The sequence below is a fragment of the Pagrus pagrus genome (assembly GCF_965226575.1).
Source record: "Pagrus pagrus genome assembly, chromosome: 18".
Lineage (NCBI taxonomy): Eukaryota > Metazoa > Chordata > Actinopteri > Spariformes > Sparidae > Pagrus > Pagrus pagrus.
In genome coordinates this window covers 2,036,134-2,062,058 of record NC_140202.1, presented here as the reverse complement: position 1 = coordinate 2,062,058, position 25,925 = coordinate 2,036,134, and the positions used below count along the sequence as shown (strand labels likewise).

Below are 25,925 nucleotides of genomic sequence, written 5' to 3'. Positions count from 1 at the left end.
TGGTTTGGGGTGAGCTGGACCGCAGAGTGAAGGCAAAAGGGCCAACAAGTGCTAAGCATCTCTGGGAACTCCTTCAAGACTGTTGGAAGACCATTTCAGGTGACTACCTCTTGAAGCTCATCAAGAGAATGCCAAGAGTGTGCGAAGCAGTAATCAAAGCAAAAGGTGGCTACTTTGAAGAACCTAGAATATAAGACATATTTTCAGTTGTTTCACACTTTTTTGTTAAGTATATAATTCCACATGTGTTAATTCATAGTTTTGATGCCTTCAGTGTGAATCTACAATTTTCATAGTCATGAAAAGAAAGAAAACTCTTTGAATGAGAAGGTGTGTCCAAACTTTTGGTCTGTACTGTATGTCGATTGCTGATCAGCGGCTTATACCGATGCCTAGAGCCTTATGCCGTTCCTAACCAGCCCAGTGGCATTATATTTGCATATCCATCAGGGGGCGGTACCCATCCAACAGTCTCTCAGAAGCATAACAGTCTGTAGCGAAACACACCATCATGTGTCGGTGGAATATCAGCGGCATAACAGCGGCACACCAATCCGAGGAACGGTATAAGAGTCTAAGGAGCGGTATAAGCCGCTGAGCAGCAATCGACATAACTTTGGCCATCTCTCTGAGGAACGGCATAAGGCTCTAGGCATCGGCATAAGCCGCTGAGCAGCAATCGACATACCTTTGGCCACTTTTCGATCTCGTCGTCACTCGCATGTAGGCTGCAACCTTGGGAACCGCAGGGGTTGCTGAAAAAACACTGCTGCAAAAGTTGAAACAGAATCAACTTTTAGAGAGACGTAACGCTGAGGTGGCCAATCACATATATATATCTGAAATTTGTAAATTCTGGTGTTTAGGAAAAAAAGGTAGGGCAGGTGTACTTACTAGCAATTAATAATTAAGAATAGTAATTATTAATATTAATGATAAAATTATTAATTAAATCAATAAAACAGGGCACCAACCTGGAATCAGGGACCAATAACCAGACCGGAAAACAGTGTTCACTTTAAATGTAAATATTTGTAAGATATTTAATGTTAAAGGAACAGTGGAGGAAATTACTTTTCAACAAGCTGCTCATGAGACTATGTGTGTGCTTTTACCCGAATTCATGCGTGTGTGTGTGTATGTGTGGGTTAGTGGAGAGAGAAAGAAAGAGGGCTAATGCTGGGAGTGCAGCAAGGAGGGAGAAACAGCCTTGGAGACACAGTACACACCTTTCTATCACTCAGCAGCCAGTGAACGAACTCAGGCTCGAATCACCGTCGGCTGATCCTCGATTGGAATATGGCCTATTGTACACTCACAAGGCAGCAAAGCTAACACTCAAAAGGCTCAAATCAGCTCGTGATGAGCACAAAGAAAAGCAAGCAACAAGCACAGTGTTTTACAGGGTAAAACTAGCAGCAAAAAGGACTTGGCGGTCCACAAACACTGACAAACAATGTAGCTCACAAGCATCCAATACAGGCTAATTTCTAGTATCTGCCCAGACACTAAATAAGCCTCACTTGTGACCGCTTAGCGTGTGGTTAGCCTGTGTCCGTCTCCTTAATCCAGCTCCCTTGTTGATAAACAGTGTTGGCTGGCTACAGCGTCCTCCTAGCGGGCTCTAATGGAGTCAACGGGGCGAAGAAAACAGGTCAAAGCTTTCTAGCTGAGGGAAATCCTCATTTCTGCAGGGGTAAGAGAGGCTGGGTTGTGCAGTGTCTTCTCTGGATCTGGAACAGGTTTGGTAAACACAGGGCAGTTTTGGCTCATCCAGCGAGATAAAAGACTGTGGCATAGGCAAAGGTAAGACCCAAACGTTTGGTTGTTCCCTTTGTGTAACAGCTGCACAGACGAAAGCTGATGTTGCTGGAAGCCTTACAATGGGACTGCTTGAGTTGGGGAATGCAGCTCTTTTTATGGTCCTCAGTGATTCCGGCTGTTGCGCGGAACTGACGATGGGTTCAGGTTAGGGCTGCACGATTAATCGTTAAAAAATCGCGATCTCGATTCACACATACACGCGATGTCATTTCTACACACGGCGATTCTGAAGCATTTTATATGTCGAGCTGCATCATAAACAAATGCTCCTATTTTCCTCCCGGATTTTTTCAAGTGCCCCCAAACGCAGCACTGCCGCTGCCTCCTCCCTCAGCCTATGGTAAAGCGTCTTTAAAACACGTGATTCAGTGGAGGAAGCCCGGCTGCAGTTGAGTGTTTGGAAAGAGTGAGTGAGAGTTAAAGCGGAGGAAAGTCTGCGGTAAGGAGGGTTGAATGGATGGCGACGAAAACCCAAGTGGTAGTGGCGAGAGTCACCCACCCACCCGAACCGACCTCGTTCCCAAAAAAGGTTCGCATTCGGTGGTGTGGAAGTATTTTGGATTTAAGCCAGACGATGACAAACAGTGTGAGGTGCATTGTAAAGTGTTTTGCCATCGTTGCAGCACCGCACGGCAACACCACAATTCTCTACAATCACCTTAAACGTCACCACAAAGTACAGCATGATGAAGCCGTACAAGGCAAGAAACAAACACAGATGTCAATAACCGGAACCTTGTACAATGCAACGCCATACCCACCAAACTCCAGTAGACATAAGGAGATCACAGCAGCTATCGCATATCACCTAGCCAAAGATATGGCCCCAATAAACACTGTACAACGTGAGGGATTTCGGAAGATGATAAACACTCTCGACCAACGGTACTCGATGCCCTCCCACAACTACTTTTCAAACGTTGCGCTCCCTGACATGTACAGTAAGCAGTGGGCAGTGGTCGAGGCAGAATTGCGGGAAATCGATAATTTAAAAATAAATAAAAGTCTGATTTATGGTCCAGTCGGATCAAGGAGCCGTATTTGAGCCTGACGGTTCATTTTATAGCGCCTGATTTCACTCCTTTATAAAGTCACAACAACAAGAACAATAATGAACTGTATTGTATTTGTATCACCACAACAAAAATTATGGTAATAATAATAATATTAATAATAATTTTAAAAAGGCTAATAAGTTGATGAGGTATTAAGTCCATTTTTTTTTTAATTTCCTTGTAGAGAATACAATTAAAGATTCAAGAGTTGAGCGTTCAGTTCTGAAGTGCTATGTTCAGGGCCATATGCTCTAAGTTCTAAGGAAATCAGACTGTTTGATGTGCATATGATGATAATTTCTCTTCCAATGATAGAACTACTACTATGCCTCTGCCAAAGCAATGTTTTTTTTGTTTTGTTAAAGTTCATCAGTGCAAGAAACATTTTGTGAAAAAAATCGTGCCAGAGAATCGTGATATCAATTCTAAGCAAAAAAAATCGCGATTCACATTTTTTACAGAATCGTGCAGCGCTAGTTCAGGTGCGCTCTCAGACAATGGAAGAAGGATGTTTTCAAACCTGGGGGGACTGTGGCAACAAGGCGCCACCTACTGGACACTGCACTGTCCTTTGTTTATCAGGCTTTGTGCGTTCAGACAGAACGCATGAAGATGGTTATTTCTTACTTTTCTGCAGTGATGGATGGGCTGATGATGAGGCAAATTTCCCCGAAAGCGTCAAGCATGGCGAGCACACACGATGATCATCAGGAGCCATGGTGCAGCCCGATGATTACCTCTGTAAAGAAGGTTCAGTGAACCCGCTAGTCTCACTTCTTCAGGATGATGAGTCCAGGCTCAGACAAGGCCTATCGGAGGCCACAAAAGAGACACACCATGTGTTCTCTGATCTTGTGTTCAGAGGCAGGCTGCAGAGTTGAAATGCATGAAGCTGAAAACTCTTCAAAAGTAAAAAAGTTACATACATAAAAAAGGAGGATTTCAAAATGAATGATTCATTTTAATCCCACAAGGGGAAGTTCTTTGCTTGTGGCTTTTCGTAATCTTTGCAGTCTTTACTCGCGGTTCAGAGTTCATTCTGGAGCTTTCTTCAGCTCTCACTAAAAAGCTAAAAAACACAGGCCACCCATAATATTTGTTGGCTGCATACTGGCATTTCCTTATATCATTGTGTTAAAAGTTATCAAAACTCATCAGATAGCAGAGTGGAATCCTGTAAATTAGCAGATTTTGACATCATCAAAATGATTACAAGTTCTGAAACACAAGATATATATATTTACACATTCAAGTAGATAGATCTGACCAGTCGCTTAGGGTAAAAGGGGGAGATGAAAGAGAGAAGAACCAACTTCTTGATGAATGCGGTATGTTAATGACTCTTGATAGGTTTAGTACATAAGGATTAGGATGCAAAGTCTGTGCTTGGTGGAATAAGGCATGTTTTCTCAGTTCCTTGTCTTTCCCGACACCCTTCCCCTCAAGGTCAGATGTCATTGGATCTGTGGGTGTCTCTGTGCACTCCAACACAGGCACAAAGAGCCTTTTGATTAAGTTATCAAAAATGTTTATGAAAAATGTAGTTTCTTTGTATATTCCTGTTTTTGGTCCACTACATACACTACATTGACAAAAGTATTGGCTCACCTGCCTTGACTCGCATATGAACTTAAGTGACATCCCATTCTTAATCCATAGGGTTTAATATGATGTCGGTCCACCCTTTGCAGCTATAACAGCTTCAACTCTTCTGGGAAGGCTTCCACAAGGTTTAGGAGTGTGTTCATGGGAATTTTTGACCATTCTTCCAAGGGGCATTTGTGAGGTCACACACTGATGTTGGACGAGAAGGCCTGGCTCTCAGTCTCCGCTCTAATTAATCCCAAGGGTGTTCTATTGGGTTTAAGGTCAGGACTCTGTGCAGGCCAGTCAAGTTCATCCACACCAAACTCTCTCATCCATGTCTTTATGGACTTTGCTTTGTGCACTGGTGCACAGTCATGTTGGAACAGGAAGGGGCCACCCCCAAACTGTTCCCACAAAGTTGGGAGCATGGAATTGTCCAAAATCTCTTGGTATGCTGAAGCATTCAGAGTTCCTTTCACTGGAACTAAGGGGCCAAGCCCAGCTCCTGAAAAACAACCCCACACCATAATCCCCCCCTCCACCAAACTTTACACTTGGCACAATGCAGTCAGACAAGTACCGTTCTCCTGGCAACCGCCAAACCCAGTCCATCAGACCGCCAGATGGTGAAATGCGATTCGTCACTCCAGAGAACGCATCTCCACTGCTCTAGAGTTCAGTGGTGGCATGCTTTACACCACTGCGTCCAACGCTTTGCATTGCACTTGGTGATGTATGGCTTGGATGCAGCTGCTCTGCCATGAAAACCCATTCCATGAAGCTCTCTACGCACTGTTCTTGAGCTAATTTGAAGGCCACATGAAGTTTGGAGGTCTGTAGCGATTGACTCTGCAGAAAGTTGACAACCTCTGCGCACTATGCACCTCAGCATCCGCTGACCCCGCTCATTTTATGTGGCCTTCCACTTCGTGGCTGAGTTGCTGTCGGTCCCAATCGCTTCCACTTTGTTATAATACTACTGACAGTTGACTGTGGAATATTTAGGAGCGAGGAAATTTCACGACTGGACTTGTTGCACAGGTGGCATCCTATCATAGTATCACGTTGGAATTCACTGAGCTCCTGAGAGCGACCCATTCTTTCACAAATGTTTGTAGAAACAGTCTGCAAGCCTTGGTGCTTGATTTTATACACCTGTGGCCATGGAAGTGCTTGGAACACCTGATTTCAATTGTTTGGATGGGTGAGTGAATACTTTTGGCAATATAGTGTATCTCTCACAGACACTTTTTCATTTGACTGTAATAAATACAGTACTGAGGTGGTTTTCTTGCCTGGCCACCTGGGGCTGAGTCAGCAAGGACCGCTTAACCGAGCTAACGGCAACTAAGTACATTTAGCAGCAGTATTATTTATCAACAAAGCTACCAAGTCAATGAAGGTAATGGTAATAAGTGCTGTATCATAGGCAACTGGACATGTTTCAGTTTCTTGAAGACGTGTCACATCTCATCCAAGAGGCTTCTTCAGTTCTAACAAACTGGAGGGGAGTTGCAGGCTTTTAAACTCTGTCCTTTCAGAGTCTGTCTACCTGAAACTGTATTAATCACTTCAGTACTCTAACTACAGCCCCAGTCCGGATCTGTTCATTGAGAAGCTGCTGGTTATCAGTTTGTTAGCAGTTGCTTTAGTAACAAATAAAGCTATCTTTCCAGAGTTTCTCAAAGCAGAGCAGCCCAATGGCAGCAGAGGGAAAACAAGAAAATATTTTCTCCTTAAAACATGACCCAGTTACACCCAAATCACTGAATAAAGTTATAAAGTTGTGTTTTTATAAGGTAATCTGGAGGTCCAGTCCCTAGCAACACAATCCCCTGGTGACGCACTTTTTATACATCCATAGCAGCGTCATGAAATAAAGAAAGCATTTACTTGATGAAAAATGAATGTGTAAGATTATAATTATAGCTCCAAATATCAGCATTAATATGGTGTTAATAAAAGTTATTATACAGACTACTGTTAACTCTCGACCAGCAATATGACCTCACAGTCACTACAGTAACACAGTGGAACCTCAGGCAAAAGTGAGTCTATTAACACATATATTCATTCAGGGGAAATATTAATTGTAATTTAAGTAAATCATTAGCAAAGTCGAAATCTATTTAGTGACCGAACTGTAAAATGTACAGAAACTGAACTGTAAAATGTACAGAAACCACATTCAGAAACCACACCACCCCCTCATGACTCTCTGGGGGGTGTCCTGAAGACACTGAGTTGGCAGGGAGGTTCCCAGTCAAATCCAAATTTGCATGTCATCAATAATCCTACAAATATACGCCCTTGAGTGCAGGATGAGCCATCAACATTTGTAATGATTTTCCAGGAAGTTACAAACTCTTAAAATTCCCTCAAAACGTCTTTATTGCTATTGTTGGGCCTGATACTGGTGAAAAAGTAAGATATGGAGCAACACATACAGTATATGATAAAAAACACTTTAAAGACAAATCCTGTCACTGTTTGCATTAATAATCTCACTGCACTTTGGTTGATTTTTTCCATTAAAGTTAAAGCAGTCAAAATGTGTTATTATCTGGTTTGCATTTACTTTTGTAAACTAGATTTATGAATTTCCCTGGACTGTGTGTGTTTGTGGCTCATTTCACATACCATTGAAATGGATATGCTTGCCTCACACCAGTGCCTGGCATCAATGCTGCCTTAGATCATGCTTGGTGGTACCCACATACATGCCAACGCACACTTATCAATCTTGGGATTTGATTTTTTGTCAAATATGTAATACATTACACAGAAATCAGCTCTGACATCATGTAGAATATTATCTTTGCGAATGTGTTCTGCAGACATCATCATTGTGGGTGTCATATGGAGAAACTGGATTTAATAAATTATTGTAGTTTTTTAACATTTGGATTCTTAAACTGATTCAAATTTGGAATTACTCCCAAAACCCATCTTGATGCTGTCAGATATTCTTACATTGTAAGACACATGGAGCTGCATTTTTCCTAGATGAGAGACAGTGTTTTTAGTGGCTCGTGGTCACCTCTCCTGGATGGAAAGTAGTACCATAATATTTAGCTGTGTGTTTCCTTGCCATCTTGGAAGCCCTGCTTGGAAATTTTACAGTACCTGTGTCTCATGGTTAATGTAGAACATGGAAACATTTAGCATAATATAGACAAAAGCTTTGTGCTGCTTCTCCTGATGGATGTACCCAGCGTGAGGGTCAGTAGTAGGGGAGGAAAGCAGAGGCAGTAGCCCGTGGAGACATTGGTGTCTAAACATTTCCCTGGTTTACAGTATTGTTCTTGGCCACAGCATATGGCTCTGGAATCCAATCCCACCAGAGGAGCATACGTTCCAAGCCCTTAGGTCGAAAAAGTGCAAGGATCTACAGTATGTATATTTATTCAGCGACACACATCCTCAACAGCATGAGAGATGTAGGAGAGCTGGAAATGAGCAGCATCTCTTGATTTCTTTGCCACATGTGATGGATCATCTGGTAACCACTTTGGTAGCCCACTTTAATCCTCTGCTCACTTTTGCTGAAATGACCCACAGACTAGAGGATTTTGGGATAGAATTAAAGGAAAGTCTGTTGGATTCTAAAATGTGTATAATTGTCAAGAAGATAGTTCCGAAGCACTTGCAAGGTAATATCAAAAGAAAAATGTAAGGACCACATGGCTGTTGCTTTGATTTACTTGCAGTGTGAATGTTATCAACTGCCCATTAGACTGATTTATGTAAAGCTTCTGGTCTAGCTTTAGCTCAGACAACAATGTCATGGACAGTTGTCCAATAAAAACACAGACTTCTACATCCAACTCTCAGGTAACAATTTTTCATATGTGTCCTTTTTTATATGTAACATAACAAGGAGGTTATGTTTCCACCCACGTCAGTTTGTTTATTGGTTGGTCAGCAGGATTACAGAAAGGAACGGATCCAAGAATTTGTTCTCACTTTCTTTAACATCATGAGACAGGGCGTTTTTTTGTTGACAGTCCTTAGGTAGCTGGTATCTATGAGTGAGTTCAAAAGGGGACTGTTAGGCCTAAGCGGAGGTATGCACTCTACTGAGTGCCATTCTAATTGTGCACTTTTTTCAAAATTGTCATATTGCTCGATGCAGTGACTGAATGATGCATTTATTCTTCACATACACTTGAATGGACATCCAGGCTGATATTGAGAGCCTGGATATTGTGTATGATCCATGAATTTTGAGTTCACTATGGCATTTGTGCAGAATATCACATTTAACATCCAGGCCACAAAAATCACCAAATATTTATTGAGGCTTGTAGCTTGAAACCAGTCTTCTAAGACCACGGCATGTCTCCTTACGATGTGGGGGGGAAACCCTGCATGGTTTGGAAGAGGTTGTGGTGTTGAGCCCACAGCATTGTCCTGGAAGGGGTATAGGAGCACTCAAGTGTAATATAGCAGTGTTCACTGCTGTTGCTTGGCACGTATGCAAATTCATCTTTTATGGAATTTTTCTTGTTATTGAAGGTCAGAAATAATGTTGAAATTGCAAGCTTTTCAACAGGATGTCCTGACCAAGTTGTCTGTAAAGTCCGACTCTTCAGTCATCACTGAGACATGTATATTTTTAGAAGTATGGCCAGCAGTATACTACTGAGTCACATGACTCACGCCATACAACCCAATTCCAAAAAAGTTGGGATACTGTGTAAAACACAAATAAAACCGAATGTGAGAATTAGCTAATCATTTTTTGACATATATTTAGTTTCAAACAGTACAAGGACAATATATATAATGTTTTACCTCATCAACGTCTTTGATTTTTGTGAATAAATGCTTATTCTGAGTTTGATGCCGGCAACTTGATTCAAACAAATCTGTGACAAGGGCAACAAAAGACCGGGAAAGTTGTGGAATGCTCCAAAAACACCTTCCATAGGTAAACAATATAATATCATGAAGGGGTATCCTCGAAGGGCTAAGCCATTCACAAGAAAGGATGGGTCAAGGTTCACCACTTATGAAACACATGACTGTATAAAGGACAGTTCTACATGTGCTGAGAAACACTTTATCAAAAAGTTGTTTGCAATAGAGTAAAGTTGATGGTGGGGAATTTCCAGTATCAGGATAATCTTGAATATCCTCACAAATGACGCTTTAAAAGGCTGTCTAGCTTGGTAATTTTAAGGCCTGCATTAATTTTTTGAGTTATTTTTAATTGCCACAACAAAATCCTAAGCCCATCACCATGGCTGAAGGCTCAGCTTGCCAATTGCGTCCCCCTCAGAAAGGGTTAAATTTGATGTGTGGAAATAATATGGATTCCAAACTATAGAACAACAGGGAGATGAGATGCCCACCAGCAGAACCTACCAGAGGAAGGTATGTTCCTTGTGAGTAAACACCTCTAATTTGCACTCCCATCTCTGTAACCACGATTCAGCTCTGTTTGTTGAACTGTTTGTTTGTTTTTCATGAAAATTGATATTCACTAAAAGCAGATGTGAGTCCAATCTGTGATTACATGTCATGACATGACATTTTCATAGCGCCCCATGTCTACTGTAAACACAATTAATTTTTAAATGATTATGGTTCTATTTACGTTTTACAAAGCATCCCAATTTTTTTGGAATCCAGGTTGATTTTAGGATTGCTTAAGCAGAATATTGCGCATAATATTGCACAGTATTGCACGTATTGCAAATGTGTATCAGCACTGTAATCTAGTATTTGGAGTAATTTAGTCATAAAGCATATCCTGTTGTACCATGGCCCTGACAAATACAGATAGTCATCATGTGTAAGCTCTTGGCCTTGAGTTTTTGACAAAGCTTCAGTACGTGCTGTGATTGATGTAAACCACACGCGTAGTGTTGGCCCCATGTGCACTTTATGATGCTGTTTTGTGGTCCCTGCAGTTTTTCTACCCTATCAACATGGCAAACTGATGGCATAAATATTTCCTAATGCATTTATACGTACAAGAAGGAGACTATAGATCTATTAGTTGAGGGTCACGTTCGAGAAAGTTGCGTCTGTTAGAAAACTTGGCCTGCCCACAGTTTAAAGCCACAGAGTGCCTCCATGCATTTACATTCTCAGCTAGCCTAGCTACAGACATTGTATGCGAACACATGGCTTTATGAGGGGTTCCCAAATCATAGTTCTTACTCTTCAGGCATTAGGAAAAACTGTGTCATCATGGCCACAATATGTCCCTGTGTGCCATTTGTAACATTTCACATCATCCATTCATGTCTCCACTGTCTACTGAAACCCCCAATAGTGGTCTACATTTAAAAAAAAGTGTTTGTGAAGAGTTTTGAAAGATGAGCTGGTCTGTGTAAAGCATGAGCAAACAGTTTGAAAGCTTTTTTTCAGTGGAACACGGAGAGCTGATGTAAAACTCAACCTGAAGTCTTCCATAAGAATGTTATACTTTAATATTCTATGAACTTGATAAGAGACTCAGCTTTACTGTTAGCAGGACAGATGTTTGTCTTAAATGCTTTCAGTGTCTTCATCTTCTCATAGACGACAGCTCTAATCCAACTGTTTTATGGCACCATAAGTGGTGTTGTGTAAAGGTAGCTTCCCACACCCTATTTCCTTTCAAAATGATACTTCATCTGGATTTCTCGTTTTTGGAGCTTGGACGGCCTTTAGATTGGCGACAGGATCATATTACAGAAAGGGCTGCAGCACAGCACCATCTACATGTATATAAGACCTGAGGGACTGTAATGGAAACTCACCACAATCTCTTTTATTTTTTAGTCTGCCTTGTAACTATTCTGGTCATTCACTCAACTCACTGCTACCATCTTTGATCTTGCCGTGAAATTATCACCTTTTGTTGTTTTGTAGTAAATGTACCCCTGAATTGTCCTATACACACTAGTGTGGCCATTTAGTTCAGATAGAAATTGCCTTAACCATAGCCTATACAATATTTTAGTCCATTTATTTTACAGTTGCACTTCACCCCTAAAGCATTGCATCACAAATTATGTATCTTCAATAGGGCAATGAATTACTTCAATTAGAGGAAGAAAGACAGTGGAAACAGGAGAAAAGACACAAATTACTTATCCATATGTCAACAGGATTACTGCCACAAGAGAGGCAGTGACTCACAAACCCTCCCTCATGTTGCTTCCAGGGTCACTGTAGTTCCAAGAGTTAATTCTGAGAACTATGAAAGTGTGTAACTCAGCAGTGTGTCCTGTCTTAAGTCAATCTTCTTCTTGGTCTAATGAAAGACACCATTGAGTTGCATTGTTATAATAATTTTAGGATCCAGAGTGTTGGAAGCTTGAACTATACTAGAGACTAAAAGTAAGAATACCTTGACTCCTCTTGTGTAGATTTAGACTATTCCTTTTTTTATTTGTCTTTTATCAGCCTTAAAGTACTACTTTAGTTTAGAGTAGACACATATCTTGACTCAACAACACTGAAAAACATGTCATGTCAAAACATGTGCTGCTAACTCATACCAAGATGATTAAGACTGTTGTTGCTTCTCACAATAGTTCTTATATACAAGTGGAGATGGTTAACAAGACTTGCCAGATGGTTTGTTACACAGAACAAACTGGGAAGTAGTCCTTGGAAACTGTTTGGAAAAGGGCAGGCACTTTCAAAAAAATATTTGGTTGGAGATTTGGATGAACCAACTGTCTATCACCATCCATCAAGGGCTACATTTAGATCAAATCAACTGGAGAGCACTACCACCAGTGAGGCCAGTTGGAAAATCAAACTCTTGTTGAAACCATTCAAGAGAAGAGTGAAAACATCTTTTCCATGAAGAAAAGTCTTCAGTGCCATTCCTCTCTTTTCCTTCATTGAAGAATACGCTCCACTTCTAATATAACTGATGCTTTATCAGCAACAATAACCTCCTGAGGAGCCGCCATTGCTGTTTTGAAATGAACAGTCACTTCTCTTGCTGGTCATCACATCTAAACCACGCCCCTAGCTGCAAGTAGTTCCTCAGGGTAGGCTGATTGGTGCAAACAACTGTGCTTTGGCCAAAAGTGCATCTCTGAGGGAGTCATATCAAAATTGTTAATTTTATGTGTTGTTGTTTAAAATAAATACTATTGGTAAACTCTTTTGGGGATGCACTCTATTGGGTGAGACATACTATGTAAAATCTTTTATGAACAACTGGATTGGATGAATTGGACAAATAGATATTTGACGAAGTTGGACAGTCCTGCTGCGTTGTAATTTTAAAGTAAATACATTCAGGAAAATAAGAAGAAAGACTAAGACGGTAACACTTTATAATAACGATCATTAGTAAGTCCTTTATAATACATTAGTTAATGATGAACAAATCATGAACAAAACATTAATAAACCTTTGTAAATGATTAGTTAATACTAAATTAACATATCACAACTATGTTTTAAGTCATCTGCAAATGACTTGTTAGATTCTTTTAAATTTAACATTAGCGGATATATGTTATATAGTATACTCATGCCAACATAAGTATGATACGATAGTCGAGTGGTTAAGTACGCTGCCATCCATTGCATTTCAAACCACGGGACGCTGGTTCGCATCCCGGCCGCCGGACTAGCCCCCTTCACACAGCAGTTTGCATGCGGGGATCCTGCACCAATGCATCTGCCTCTGTGTGAGAAAGTTTCAGATGTGGCGAGGGGTGTTTACACTTTAGATTAGGGGGATGCAAAAGCACTTGTAAATGACTTATAGATGATTCAGTTTACACATGAGTTATAAAAGATGAAGAACAGACCTCTTTCATTACATAACATATCATTAGGTACACATTTACTAATGATTATTTCACAAATGTTTCATAATTAACTAATCAGTTGTAGATGACTTACAACATAGTTGTGATATGTTAATTTAGTATTAACTAATCATTTACAAAGGTTTATTAATGTTTTGTTCATGATTTGTTCATTATTAACTAATGTATTATAAAGGACTTACTAATGATCGTTATTACAAAGTGTTACCTCATAAAATGTTGATGAAAAGGAACAAATTTGAATGCTTGATCTTTGGTTCAACTCTCTTTGCCATGGCTAAAGTCATGACATTAAACCAGTGTGGAGGGCTTTTTTGTAAACCCCCTCTAACAAAGAAAAATGCTTTTATTAGCACTGAAGACATACACTTTTCCCACTGTGTGTGAAATTTGCCAATCACATTTACCGCATTGTCATTACATATTTTCACTGTGATTCTTACTCAAAATGCCAATGTTGCTGGTTAGGTATTCATCCTACCTGCTTCACACTTCTGTGCTGTCTCTAATGATTTGTGGTTACACTTTTGCACTTTATGTTTTCCCTCCAGCACCCCAACCCCTTCTATCATTGTCTCTTACTATCACACTTGGCAATGCCATCTATTACACTGTGCATTTTGCATATTAACTATCTAGTGATATGAAACTGTATGGGGTCAGGCTGCCCTTCCAGGGTTTCATTGTATTCCTACACAGCACTTGAATCTTGAACTGTGGTTGGTTTCATTGTACAGTACCCTCAAGAACAGTCTATTCTTGCAGTAAATCATCCTTTATGCCTTGATATATGTCTCTCTTCAGAGTAATACGATGCTAGAAAACTTAAGGTGTTTAGAAGAATTTTTGCAAAGAGGTGCTTAGGAGTAGTTGTAAATTGTGTTTTAAAAAATGTCTTTAAATGTCATCCTAGGACAGACAAGTGATAATATAATGAATAACAGGATAATAAACTTAAAAAGATTTGATTTTACTTATGTAACCCTCAGTTTCTCCCTTTTTCTTTCTCAGATGAGTTGAAGAAGCAGTTAGCGATGCAGAGGAAGCAGAGGGCAGCTCATGGTAAGATCAAACTGACAATGGATACTCCCACAGCAGAACTTTAACCTTGCGTTTGTTGAAGAGAAGCATAACATCCATCTCCACCTACCCACACAACAGCTAAACAATGCATGTACACAAACAATTACATGCATCATATGCAGCATCTCTGTATATTGCATGCTTGCCTTTTTGTGAGATTAGAATGACTGAGAATCCAGGTTCTTATTCAAACTCAAAGTGTCAACTGAAAGGATGAACAAAGCTATCACAAATGCAAACTCTGTTTACCATCTTTTTGATATTGAACTCCATTCAGAATGAGGTGATAAACATTGTGGACACATTGTGGGTGCTCTTGCACCGTATGTGCAGCAGTGCCCACTTCAAAGCCTCTGCAGTAGGCCTCGCTGACTGAAAGCTTAGTGACCAAAGACTGGGCGTCATAGCTCTGAGACTCCTTCATTTACTGAATGTTTTGATCAGCGACACAAATGCTTTGATGAGGAAATCTGGTTGTAATGCACACAAACATCTCCCTCTGGTTGAGGCGCTCAAGGCTTTTCTCATTATTTTGAATGCAACATCAGAGAACACTTCACAGCAGCCTGGCTTCTGTTAGCCAGAGTCGGTATTTAAAACATTGTCTTTGAAAGATACGCATTCTCATGTACACAACACACGCTTGCTAGCCTGAAAAAAAAAATGTATTTGTGATTTTATCTACAGTACAACTTTCATCTAAGACTAAACTGAAAACATTCCTTTTTAGCTGTGCCTAGTCTGACTGCCAGTCCTAACTATTATTTTATGATTTAATTATTTTCTATAATTATTTCTTGATTTGCTTTTAACACACATATCTTAATATTTTATTGATTCTATTTATCATATTTATTCTTACCTTTTAATGGTTTTAATCCCCATGTCTTATTAATGTTACTGGTCAGTTGTCATCAGTTTTTATGTATTTTTAATGGTTTTTAACTTGTAAACATGTATTATTTATGTGTTTATTTTAATTGTGTCCACTTGTGTCTAATGTTTTACTTTAAACTATACATACAGTTGTTATGGCTGCAACTTCCATGGAATGACATGTGCTTTATAAATTAAGTTTTGTTTGCTTGCTTGATTTTAAACATTGTACCAACTATACAGGTGTGTTGGAGAATCACAAGGAAGCTCAGGAGGAGGTCGACCCAGTGGAAGAAAACCTGTGCAAACACATAGAGCAAGAAAAAAAGGCGTGAGTGTAGTAAAAGTGCTTTTTAATGAATTATTATACTCAATATTTTCATAGTTTCTCCAAAGACCCTGCTCAGATTGATTAGACACAGCAGACGCTGTGTAATGTGGACAAAAAATGAATTTGGTGCTGATAATATGTCATGTCAGTTACAAGACCACCATTGGCCGTCTGAAAGCGCTGAGGACAGAGATTGAGCACCTGCAGCTGTTGCTGGAGAGGGCAAAAGTCAAGCTCCAAAAGGACTTCCAGAAGTGGTGGAGCCAGGAGGCTTCCAGTATGCAGGTGACTGACCATAGTTTATCCACCTATTTACTGTATGTGACAACACCACATAAAGTTTCAGGAAGTATGAAATAATGACAGTGCTAGTGCGTCAAAGATATGTTAGTGACATTAGGCAGGAAGGCTTCAGTTTTGTCTCCATATATATGGATGTTTGCTTTTTTGTGTTTTCCTAATATTGGCCTCTATGGACACGTAAGTGTGTGTGCAAGCTGATTCACATGTGTCTCTGACTTCGGAGGCTTTTACGGCACCAGTGTGACCCTTAGAGCCTCTGTTCTGCATCATGCTGAATGGGCCCTGGTGGGAGGCAAATACATGGAAACACATTTGTAAAGTATTCCATGTGACCCAAACAAGGGCCTGGAGAGCAGCTTAGAGGCAAGACAGCAACAGCATCAAAGACAGTCTCAGAGTCGTAACAAGGACAGCATGTTCATTAAGTTTTTCAGCAACACAGTGGGGGAGAAGAAATGAGTCAGTGTTTATTTCAGTCCTAAATAATAATATTGCGTGTGAGCGTGAATGCTTTAAGGGGCAATATGTAAGATATAGACTGAATTTTAGTTTAAAACATTAAAAAAATTAACCATTATCAACACAATGTGAAGAACAAACAGTGTTGTTGTTATGTCAAAGACATCTATGTACTGTGTGTTACAGAGATGTCTACTGAAGTCAGTGTGCTAACCTGCCTGTCCCATTTTCTCCTTCTACTGATGCCTGACTCTCTCTCTCTCCTCTGCCACTTAGTGCCTCTCCTGTTTCAATCTGCCATGTCTTCTTGTCCCCCAGTCCTGGTCAGAGCCACTGTAAATTACCTTTATACTATGTGCCCTGTATTCAAACTGACCTCTGTCGGTGTGTTCAATCTCAGTCAAGTATCCAGCCATGTTCACTGGGAGTCTGCTGAACCCAATCGAGCTGAGCCTTGTTGTCCACTGTGACTCCCCATGTGATCTAAGGTTGTCCAAGGCAAACTCCAGTCAGCTAACAGGGGCACTAGCTCCATTGCTAACTGCGTTAACATGCTGATGGCAGCTAGTCTCTATAGCCAAAGATAGCTACAGCAAAGAGTATAGTGAGCAGCAGTTAACAGTTATGTTGCCCCTCACAGTTTTGGAGCTACCATTCTGGCCATTTCTTCCATGTTACACCTTGTACAGTATAGAGCAAGACATTGTTTGTGAAAGCTTTGAGAGAACGGTGAGCTGAAAATTCCCAAATTACAAAGAACTTACAGAGAACTAAGTCTCAGACTCGATGGCTGTTGTACACATTTCATAACCCAACCACAGAGAAAAGGGTTAAGCAGAACATCTGACCAGCAGACACCACTGGCTCCTACTCTCTGGGTTTGATCTTATGAATGGAGAACGATATCTCACTCACATCTGAGCGAGGTTTGAAAATTTATCACTTAATGACAAATGGAAAGAAGAGGAAGTCTGACAGACAGGCCTTACATGTGGAGCTTTGGCTTTCCAAGCAGGAAGCGGTCATTTTTCTTGCCAATATACTCATACCCAACAGCTTTGTTCGACCATCTATTGCTCTGTTTTGGAAAACAGTACACATGTAGCTGATAAAACTCTGAGTGAGAGGTTTGATGGACCTAGAGGACACACAGTACCTGAGGTCCACTGTTCTCTCTAGTTACATATGGCCACATTGTGTTTCACTATCATCAGCATCATTAGCATGGTGTTTTTGCTCAGTGTTCCAGAAATGTTTTAATAACTTCTCATTAAATGTGACTGTAGGAATCTAAGTTAAAGGTCGCAGCCAGATGTCACACAGGGTTGCCAAGAGGAACCATGCAGCCATCTCCACCTGACAATCCAGGATTTTGGTGAGACACATTTCCTTTGAGTGATGACTTACTGCTTTTGTATCCATCCACCAATCCCTCCAGCAGATGTAAATATACACATAGTAAAGCATTTTGAATATCTACTGAACCAATTGGTAACATAGCAGCAAGGAGGAACAACTTCCCCTCATGGACTCATTTCCATTCAATTCATTAATGTTGTTTTTACCCTCTCTCCATTTGTGCTTGAATAGCACTTGATTAATGGCCAACAACCTGCAGCTCCTCATTGCTCGTTTCCATGAAACAAATACTGAACAAATGTTTAAAGATAACGTCACTGTGTTTGTTCATTCATGGTGAGATTAGTCGGGGAAGTTTATCACACTATAACTGGCCATTTAGAAATTATACAGGTGGTATCTGACATCTCATGTCTGCCACTAGTCTGCCATGACAAATATTGTTGGCTGGGTTTACAAATTGGTGCTTCACTACTCAGACTGCATTGGGTCAGCTGCAAGTCTTGAAAAGTCTTAAAAAGAAAAGAAATCAGTCTGCACAGAAAATGAACTCAGAAGGTATTAAAAAGTTGTAAATTAAGCTGCAACAAATAGTCAATTTATCGATTGTTCGATCGAAGGAATTATTTTGATAATCTAATTTTTAAAAGTAGCAGCAATGTAGCAAAAACTGTCACTGCTACTAGCTACAGTAGTTAGGAAGCTCACTGTCTCATTTTAAAATCATCTATCCACACTCTGGGTCCTGGTTTTCTTAATTCTTTAAATTATATCATCAGGATCTATTGGTTACACTGCTGGGAAGTGCTTAAAAAATAATCCTTTGGCAGGTATGATCATTAAGCAAGTATTAAATTGTATTAAAAATGTCTTAAATGTGACCTGATGAACCCTGCAGACATTGACACCCTGCATTGTTGCTCCCTCTTGTGGTTAAGACAATAATGGTGGTGATACTGAAAAGACACCTACCGAATGAGAGACAGTGAGTGGCTACAGTATGGTGAAACTGCAGATAATCTGTTTGATTATGGTGTAACAGTTGTTATGAAATGCTCTCCTGACTTGTTCTACAGTGCACCTGGAGTGAACCGTTCTGTGAGAAACTCTCCAGTCAGCCCAGATCCAAATCCAAATTGTTCCACTGCTTGTGTTCACGATCTCAGGTCAGCTTAGCCTTACTTCATCTCTTAATTTGTTTCCTTTGTGGTACTACTGGATTATACTGCACGTCACACTTTGTCCTCAACATCATCATCATAAAATTGTAATTAATACTTATCTGTGAATTTCAGAAGTTTGATCACCAAAAGCGTACCTCCCTTGACAGCTGTCCCAGCATGGCATGATGAGTCCCTGGGTGGAAGAGCGACTGACTTCACTCCTTCCTCTGAGTGGAGGTACACTGACACTGGGAATTTTGGCAATAAATGGATGGCTTTGAAAACAGCTGAATTTGATTGATACTATGAATTTTGGTATCCAATTTAGTTTCAGAATCATGTATACATACAGTTGTGGTCAAAAGTTTAACATACACTTGTAAAGAAAATGTACTGTATATCATGGCAGTCTTGAGATCCAATGATTTCTACAACTCTCATTTTTCTGTGATGGAATGAGACACATACTCCTTTGTCCCAAAAAACATTCATGAAGTTTGCTTCAATTTAGTTCAATCAATTTATTATATGTCTTCTGAAAATGTGACCAAATCTGCTGCGTCAAAATTTCAAAACCTCAATTCCATCCTGATTTAGCCATTCCTTTACAATTTTTGATGTGGGTTAGGGTTCATTGTCCTGTTGGAACACCCAAATGCAACCAAGACCCAATCGTCTGGCTGATGATTTAAGGTTTTCCTGAAGGATTTGGAGATAATCCTCATTCTTCAGTATTCCACTTACTTTCTCAAGAGAACCAGATACAGCAAAACAGCCCCATACCATAATACACCCCCCACAATGCTTGACAGTAGGTATGGTTGTCTTGGGGATCCGCCTCCAAACATATTGCTGGTCATTGTGGCCAAACAACTACATTTTTGTTTCATCAGATCACAGAGTTTTTTCCTCCAGAAAGTTTTTTCTTTGTCCATGTGATCAGCAAAAAACTTGGGTTGAGATTTAAGGTGCAATGGCTTCTTTCTTGTACGTCAGCCTCTCAGCCCATGGGGATGCAAAACATGCTTGACTGTGGACACTGACACCTGTCAGCTTCTAATTCATCGCAGGCTTGCCTTTTTGTGGTTTTTGGTGGACTCTTGACCATCCTGACTAATTTTCTTTGCAGCAGGTGATAGTTTGCATTGTCTTCCTGATCGTTGCCATGACACAACTGTACCATGCACTTTCTACTTACAAACAATTATTTGCACTGTTGATCTTGGAACCTCTAACTGCTTTGAAATAGATTCAAGTGACTTTCCAAATCAACCTTTTCAAATCAATAATGTGCTCTTTCAGATCAATGCTGAGCTCCTAAGACTTTTTATAATCACCTTAATTGATCGTTCAGGTTACTGTATGTATATTTTTGACCCAGCAGATTTGTTCACTTTTTCAGAAGCCCTATGATAAATTCATTATTGAACCAAACTTCATGAATGTTTTTTGGGACAAAGGAGTATGTGTTACACGCATTCCATCACAGAATAATGAGAGTTGTAGAAATCATTGGAACTCAAGACTGCCATGATATACAGTACATGTTCTAGTGAATTAACAAATGCAAACAATACAGTAGCATAATATTCCACATGTTTGCAGAAGCTCTTTAAGTCTATACAGTACATACATTGTGGACTTGTAGATTTTACAGCTGTGAGGTGTTTTCTCTCCTCCTAAGAACATGGACATACATTTTTATTTCTTTTGTGAAGTAATGTCTCCAAACTCTATTAACAAATCAAAGAGCTGGAGTCTCGCATGAATGCTGCTGCTGAAACTACCGTTTTACAACCACAATAAAAAACTGAATGCATAATATACATATGGTTTTGGCCGTCTCCAGCAACCACTTGTAGTACAGAGATTGTTTCATACAGAGGCTTCATGATGCGAGGAACTGTTAACTGTTAAGGTTTTTAGCTTGCTACCTTCAAGCTTTTGGTGTACATTTCAGGGCCCTGTCAACTACCAAGCTCTCATCCTCCTCTATCCCCTTAACTGGAGACCAACAGGCTGACGCCGACATTCTGGCCTTTGTCAGAGCCAGGCAAAGCCTCCTCAGCAGGATAGGTAGAACAAACACATGCACACACACACACACACACTCACGTGTGCACTAAGATTTCACACAATATGCATCCAACACTGCTCTCTGGTGGTGTGATGCCTTACTACACTTTACCTTACAGCAAAGCTTACAATATATGGTCATAAATGTTTTGTTTAGACCTTTGTAGAGTATGTTGTATGTTATGTAAGATATAACACTTGATAACTAGAATGGCACTCAATACAGTGCATACCTCCACTAAGGCCCAACAGTCCTTTTGGTGCACACTCATAGATACCAGCCTCCAAAATATACCTGAGTTTTGTCTTCAAGATACATTATTCCCAGAGAAATTAATGAAAATGTTGAAAAATGTGCAATGTTTAAGAAAGTGAAAAAAAAAAATCCATGCCTTAATCTGGATTTACACCAGAAGTTTTATGTAGTCTAGTCTAGTCCAAGACTCATCCTCTATCCAAGTTTTGGAGAAGTTTGTTCAGTGGTTTTTGTGTAATCCTGCTGACAAACTATCAAGAAAACAAATAGACAGACATGGGTGAAAACATAATGGAGGTAAATAACAATGATAAGGTAAAAAAAAAATTCAGATTCACCTTTCCCCATTCTTTTAGTAGAGGATTTCTTTTTTTGGGCAAGACCCCATAGATAGACACTTTTTCTTTATAGCTCTACAACTAATCATGTTTTGCTTTGACATGGTTATTCTCTCTCTTACTCACACACATGCACACACTCTCCTCTCCTTTTACCCTTGTGTAGCTGCTTACTTTGGCAAACAAGTGGACTTAGCTGTCTTGCGGTGTGCCACAAGATATCCAGAACAGCTGAGGTCATGTGAACAGAGAGAACGATGGCAGAATTGTTTGCCCCCCAAAATCCAAATTTCTTTCTTTCTTTCTTTCTTTCTTTCTTTCTTTCTTTCTCCCTTCCTTCTTTCCTTCCTTCCTTATTTCCTTCTTTCCTTCCTTCCATCCGTCCTTAGGCACTACTAAGCTGGATAGCAACTGTGTTTTGACAGGAAAGCCCCTCTCCTTGGTTGTTTGGTAACCCCTGCATGGTGCTATTCCTCCTATCAAAACAGCTTTTAAGCCACTAGTGCATGCTAGGAAGTGTAGGGAACCTGGCAAAAAGCAACAGACAGCACAGTTGAGTGGAGGCTATTGTTGTAGTTAAAGTCATAGTTTAGGGGGTGTTTCACTGCAATTTAATTTCAAGAATTGTTACTCTGAGTTTGTAAGACCAAGAAAAGTGCATTGTCTTGTCATATTTCTTCATGGCTTTTGGGCATTTTCTTGCTTATTTATCAAATACTTTAAACTGGATATCTAATCTGCCTTGTGTTTTTTTAGGTATGTCACACCAACCTCAGTGACAGCACAAAGTTCCGATGAAGCATCCAGGCTCTGAAGATATTGTCATCTCACTGCTTATACAGTCCCACACCTGTCAGGTGATTGAATGATCCTCAAACATCTATGAGGCATTATTGAATATAGATGGACAATAAAGATGTGTGAAGACAATTATCTCAACTGGATCCAAAATATACTAGATTTGTCATGAAAAGACACCTTTGTCAAACACAAGCCACACATCTGTCTGAATTTAAATGCATACATATCTGTTGACCTTTTGGGGATGATGCCAGTGATATATATTGGGCAGCTGTAAAATCACCTCCCCCTCCGGCTATTTGATCTGAACAAATGTTGTCTCAAGATATCAGAGGAAGGAGCAGACAATAGGAAACAAGTCGGCTCCAGTGTGTTTGACTTGACTGTGTCATGACTTTTTAAATGGTTACAGGAAGTGTCGATATGCACAATGATGCATGTCATATTTCTGTCTGGTTTTATTTTATGTGTAACACATTTTGTGTAAAATGTTGTAAATAAAAATATGTACACTAGTTTACCTAATTATTTCTGACATGTAAAAGAAATGCTGTTGTTGTTTTCATCCTTTACAGTTAGTCCCTTGCTAATGGTAATTATCAGTGACGGAATTATCTTAGTACATTTACTCAGGTACTCAAGTACCTGAGTAAAGTACAAATTTGAGTTATTTGTATTTTATTTGAGTATTCCCATTTTTTTCATTTTTCTTTTTACTGCTACTCCACTTCATCTCAGATTCAAATATTGCACGTTTTACTCCACTACACTTTTCTGACAGCTTGAGGTACTAGTTACTTTTCAGGTTACAATTTTCATTCCCCACATGTCCAGTGAAAACCATGGTTCGTGTGACTTTTGAATGTTTCGGATGAACTTAAGGATGAAGTCTCCCTTTAAATGGACTGCATAGCTGTTTTGTACTCTGATCACTCAAAGCACTTTTCAACACAAGTCAGCATTTAACACACATTAACACACATTCATACACTGGTGGCAGAGACTACCATGCAAGGCGTCACCTGCTCATTAGAAGCAATAACTATTCTTACACACTCACATGCCAATGTAATAGCTACCTGGAGCAATTTGGGGTGCAGTTTCTTGCTTAAGAATACTTCTGGTTAGTGGACGACCACTCGACCTCCTGAGCCACAGCTACTCAAAATTCTCCTACCTCTTCAGCTCACCAAAGTATTTAAAAACCCTCTTGGATTAGCTAGAAAATGCATCACAACAATGCTGAAAACAGGCTGTTTTTCTGACACCATGAAAAGTTGATTTTGTGGTTCTCACAGGACAGCAACAACCATATGACGATCTTGAATATGATGTGTTGCTGTAGGTTAAATTACCCAAAACTATATGAAGTATTTAACATTAACTACATTTTATACAACTTCTATCAGTACTATCAGTGAAATGCAACATATACATTAATGCAGCATTAGTATTAATCCAAAAACATTGGATACGATAGTAAAACACTAATTTACATTTTACCGTACTATGAGCACTTTTACTTTTGAAACTTTAGTAGAAAAGTACATTTTGGTGATAATACTTTTACTTAAGCAAGGTTTTGAATGCAGGACTTTTACTTGTAGTCGAGTATTTGCAGTATGATATTTGTAATTTTACTGAAGTAAAGGATTTCAATACTTCTAACACTAAAATGGACTTGCCTATCTGATTCTGTACAAACTTCAGCCATGAAGGTTGAAAGTATGACCTAGACTTTTGGCTGTGTCAAGCCTGTATTGAGAAGTTGACTGGGGCTCTAAGCTCTCCTTGAAATATGAAACCGTATTTGCAAGCATTGTACAGTATATGAGATATTATAAGCAAAATCAATTATTGTGCAACTAATTTACTAATGGATTATCTGGTCCTTAAACTGTCTATCCATGCACACTGCTTTTCCAGGACACAGGGAGGTGGACCTTGTTCCAGCATGCACTGCACAGAATTCATGGAAACACCCTAGAGTCTAGATAAGCCTCCAGTCTGTGCAGGGCTTCTTCAAGATGCAGTATTGATTATTGGTCATTAAGCTGAATTTGAAGTCTGAATTTATGGGTGCTTACAGTCAATTATGGTCACATTTTAATGTGATAGTTCAGTGAAGATAATAACACTCCAGCTCAGTAAAATTAAATTGAATATAAGCATTTAATTGGCCAACTCACAATGCAGTTTTTGAATGGGCAACAACAACTCTGAAATGTGGAAATGTACGTGTAATGTTCAGACAGTCGATCTGTTTTATCTGACTGCCCCAGTGTTCCTGACATTAACTGACATTATGACGGCTGGAGCCTTCACTACACACCTAAACAGACAGAAAACAACCTGTAAAGACTGGAACGACCTGTTTGCATGGCTTTGCGTTGATTTGTTTGGCATATGACAACCAGCTGCACAATTTGCATTCAGGCTAGAGTTGCCTTGTAGAAAGAGTCTTCTTTGGTCAAGTCATGTTATCTGTTATCAGTGGCTTTCTTAATGCTGTGACTCTATTTAAAACTTATTTTAATTGACAGTACTGATAAAGAAATTGGCACAAATTATATAGAGATCGCATTTTTAACTCAACAGCAGTTAACTGCTAAATTACTACTACTACAACTACATTTTTGACCAATAAATATCAAAAAGCTTAGCAATGTTGGGGAATGGTGAACTACATGTCATTAAACCAGTAGTTTAACTTCATTTTGCTATAGCTTACTGGTAGTTCAACTACATTCATATGTGGTTACTGATTTAAGTAATTAAATGACCACTGTGTATTTAACTACTGATACTACAAACAATTTGGGGCCATTAAAGGAAAACTTAAATATATTAGGTGTCACTTGTCATCACTATTGACATATTAACAAATGTTCAGAAAAGTTGTAACATACTATTTTAGGAGTTACCTGGGTGACTCAGGTAACTCCTGCTTGATGTAGTCCCCCAACCGACATTCCTTGCACTTTCTCATGAACAGTGGGGTATTTTATTTTTTCGTTTATAAGTGACCCTTTATTAAGTGGGTACTTTTTGAAATGAACTCTATACTCTTGTTATAATTTATCTCCATGCACATTGTCAGTTTAAGCAGTTTTTAAAGAAGTTTGAACTACATTTTCTAAGTAGCTTTTGTTCACCAAACCAGATTTCTCCTTGGGTAAATTTTGTGTATTTCAACTTGTTCCAGAATTAAGTAATGGGTAGCTTGCAAGGCTTTGCTTTCAAAGTAGCTTACCTGACACTGAAGATTAGCTGTAGATGTTTTACAGCAATTCCACAATCCGGCATATACAGTACAGTATATCAGACTGTTGTTAAATTCAAATGCATTTAACCCTCTGGAGTCCATGTTGATTATGGTTCTTTTAAGTCTGTCTGCCTTCTCATTTAGTTTTGACCTAGGCACCTGTTACAACTGGCTCAAGAGCGGAGACATAAGTTGGGACACGATGCCAGTTTAGATGTCAAGGAATATAGCATTTATTTACAAAAAGACCAAAACAGATTAAACAAAAGCAGGGTCTTGTGTCAGGGAGTTGAGAGAGTTTGGGCGGAGTACACACACAAGCAAACAATAACAGCACACAGAATGACACGTA

At 39.6% G+C, this 25,925-nt stretch overlaps 1 protein-coding gene across 1 annotated transcript in view; it reads left to right on the top strand.

Annotated features, from left to right (window-relative positions):
* Window positions 1-22,820, top strand: part of kif6 (kinesin family member 6) — an 87,004-nt gene extending 64,184 nt beyond the window's left edge. The window contains exons 16-23 of the mRNA XM_084381667.1: window positions 14,275-14,325; window positions 15,466-15,553; window positions 15,703-15,838; window positions 17,602-17,690; window positions 18,751-18,840; window positions 18,970-19,074; window positions 20,798-20,913; window positions 22,264-22,820. Coding sequence (XP_084237793.1) covers window positions 14,275-14,325; window positions 15,466-15,553; window positions 15,703-15,838; window positions 17,602-17,690; window positions 18,751-18,840; window positions 18,970-19,074; window positions 20,798-20,913; window positions 22,264-22,286 — 698 coding nt within the window. The 3' untranslated portion in view covers window positions 22,287-22,820. The remainder of the gene's footprint in view (window positions 1-14,274; window positions 14,326-15,465; window positions 15,554-15,702; window positions 15,839-17,601; window positions 17,691-18,750; window positions 18,841-18,969; window positions 19,075-20,797; window positions 20,914-22,263) is intronic.
* Window positions 22,821-25,925: the final 3,105 nt, after the last annotated feature.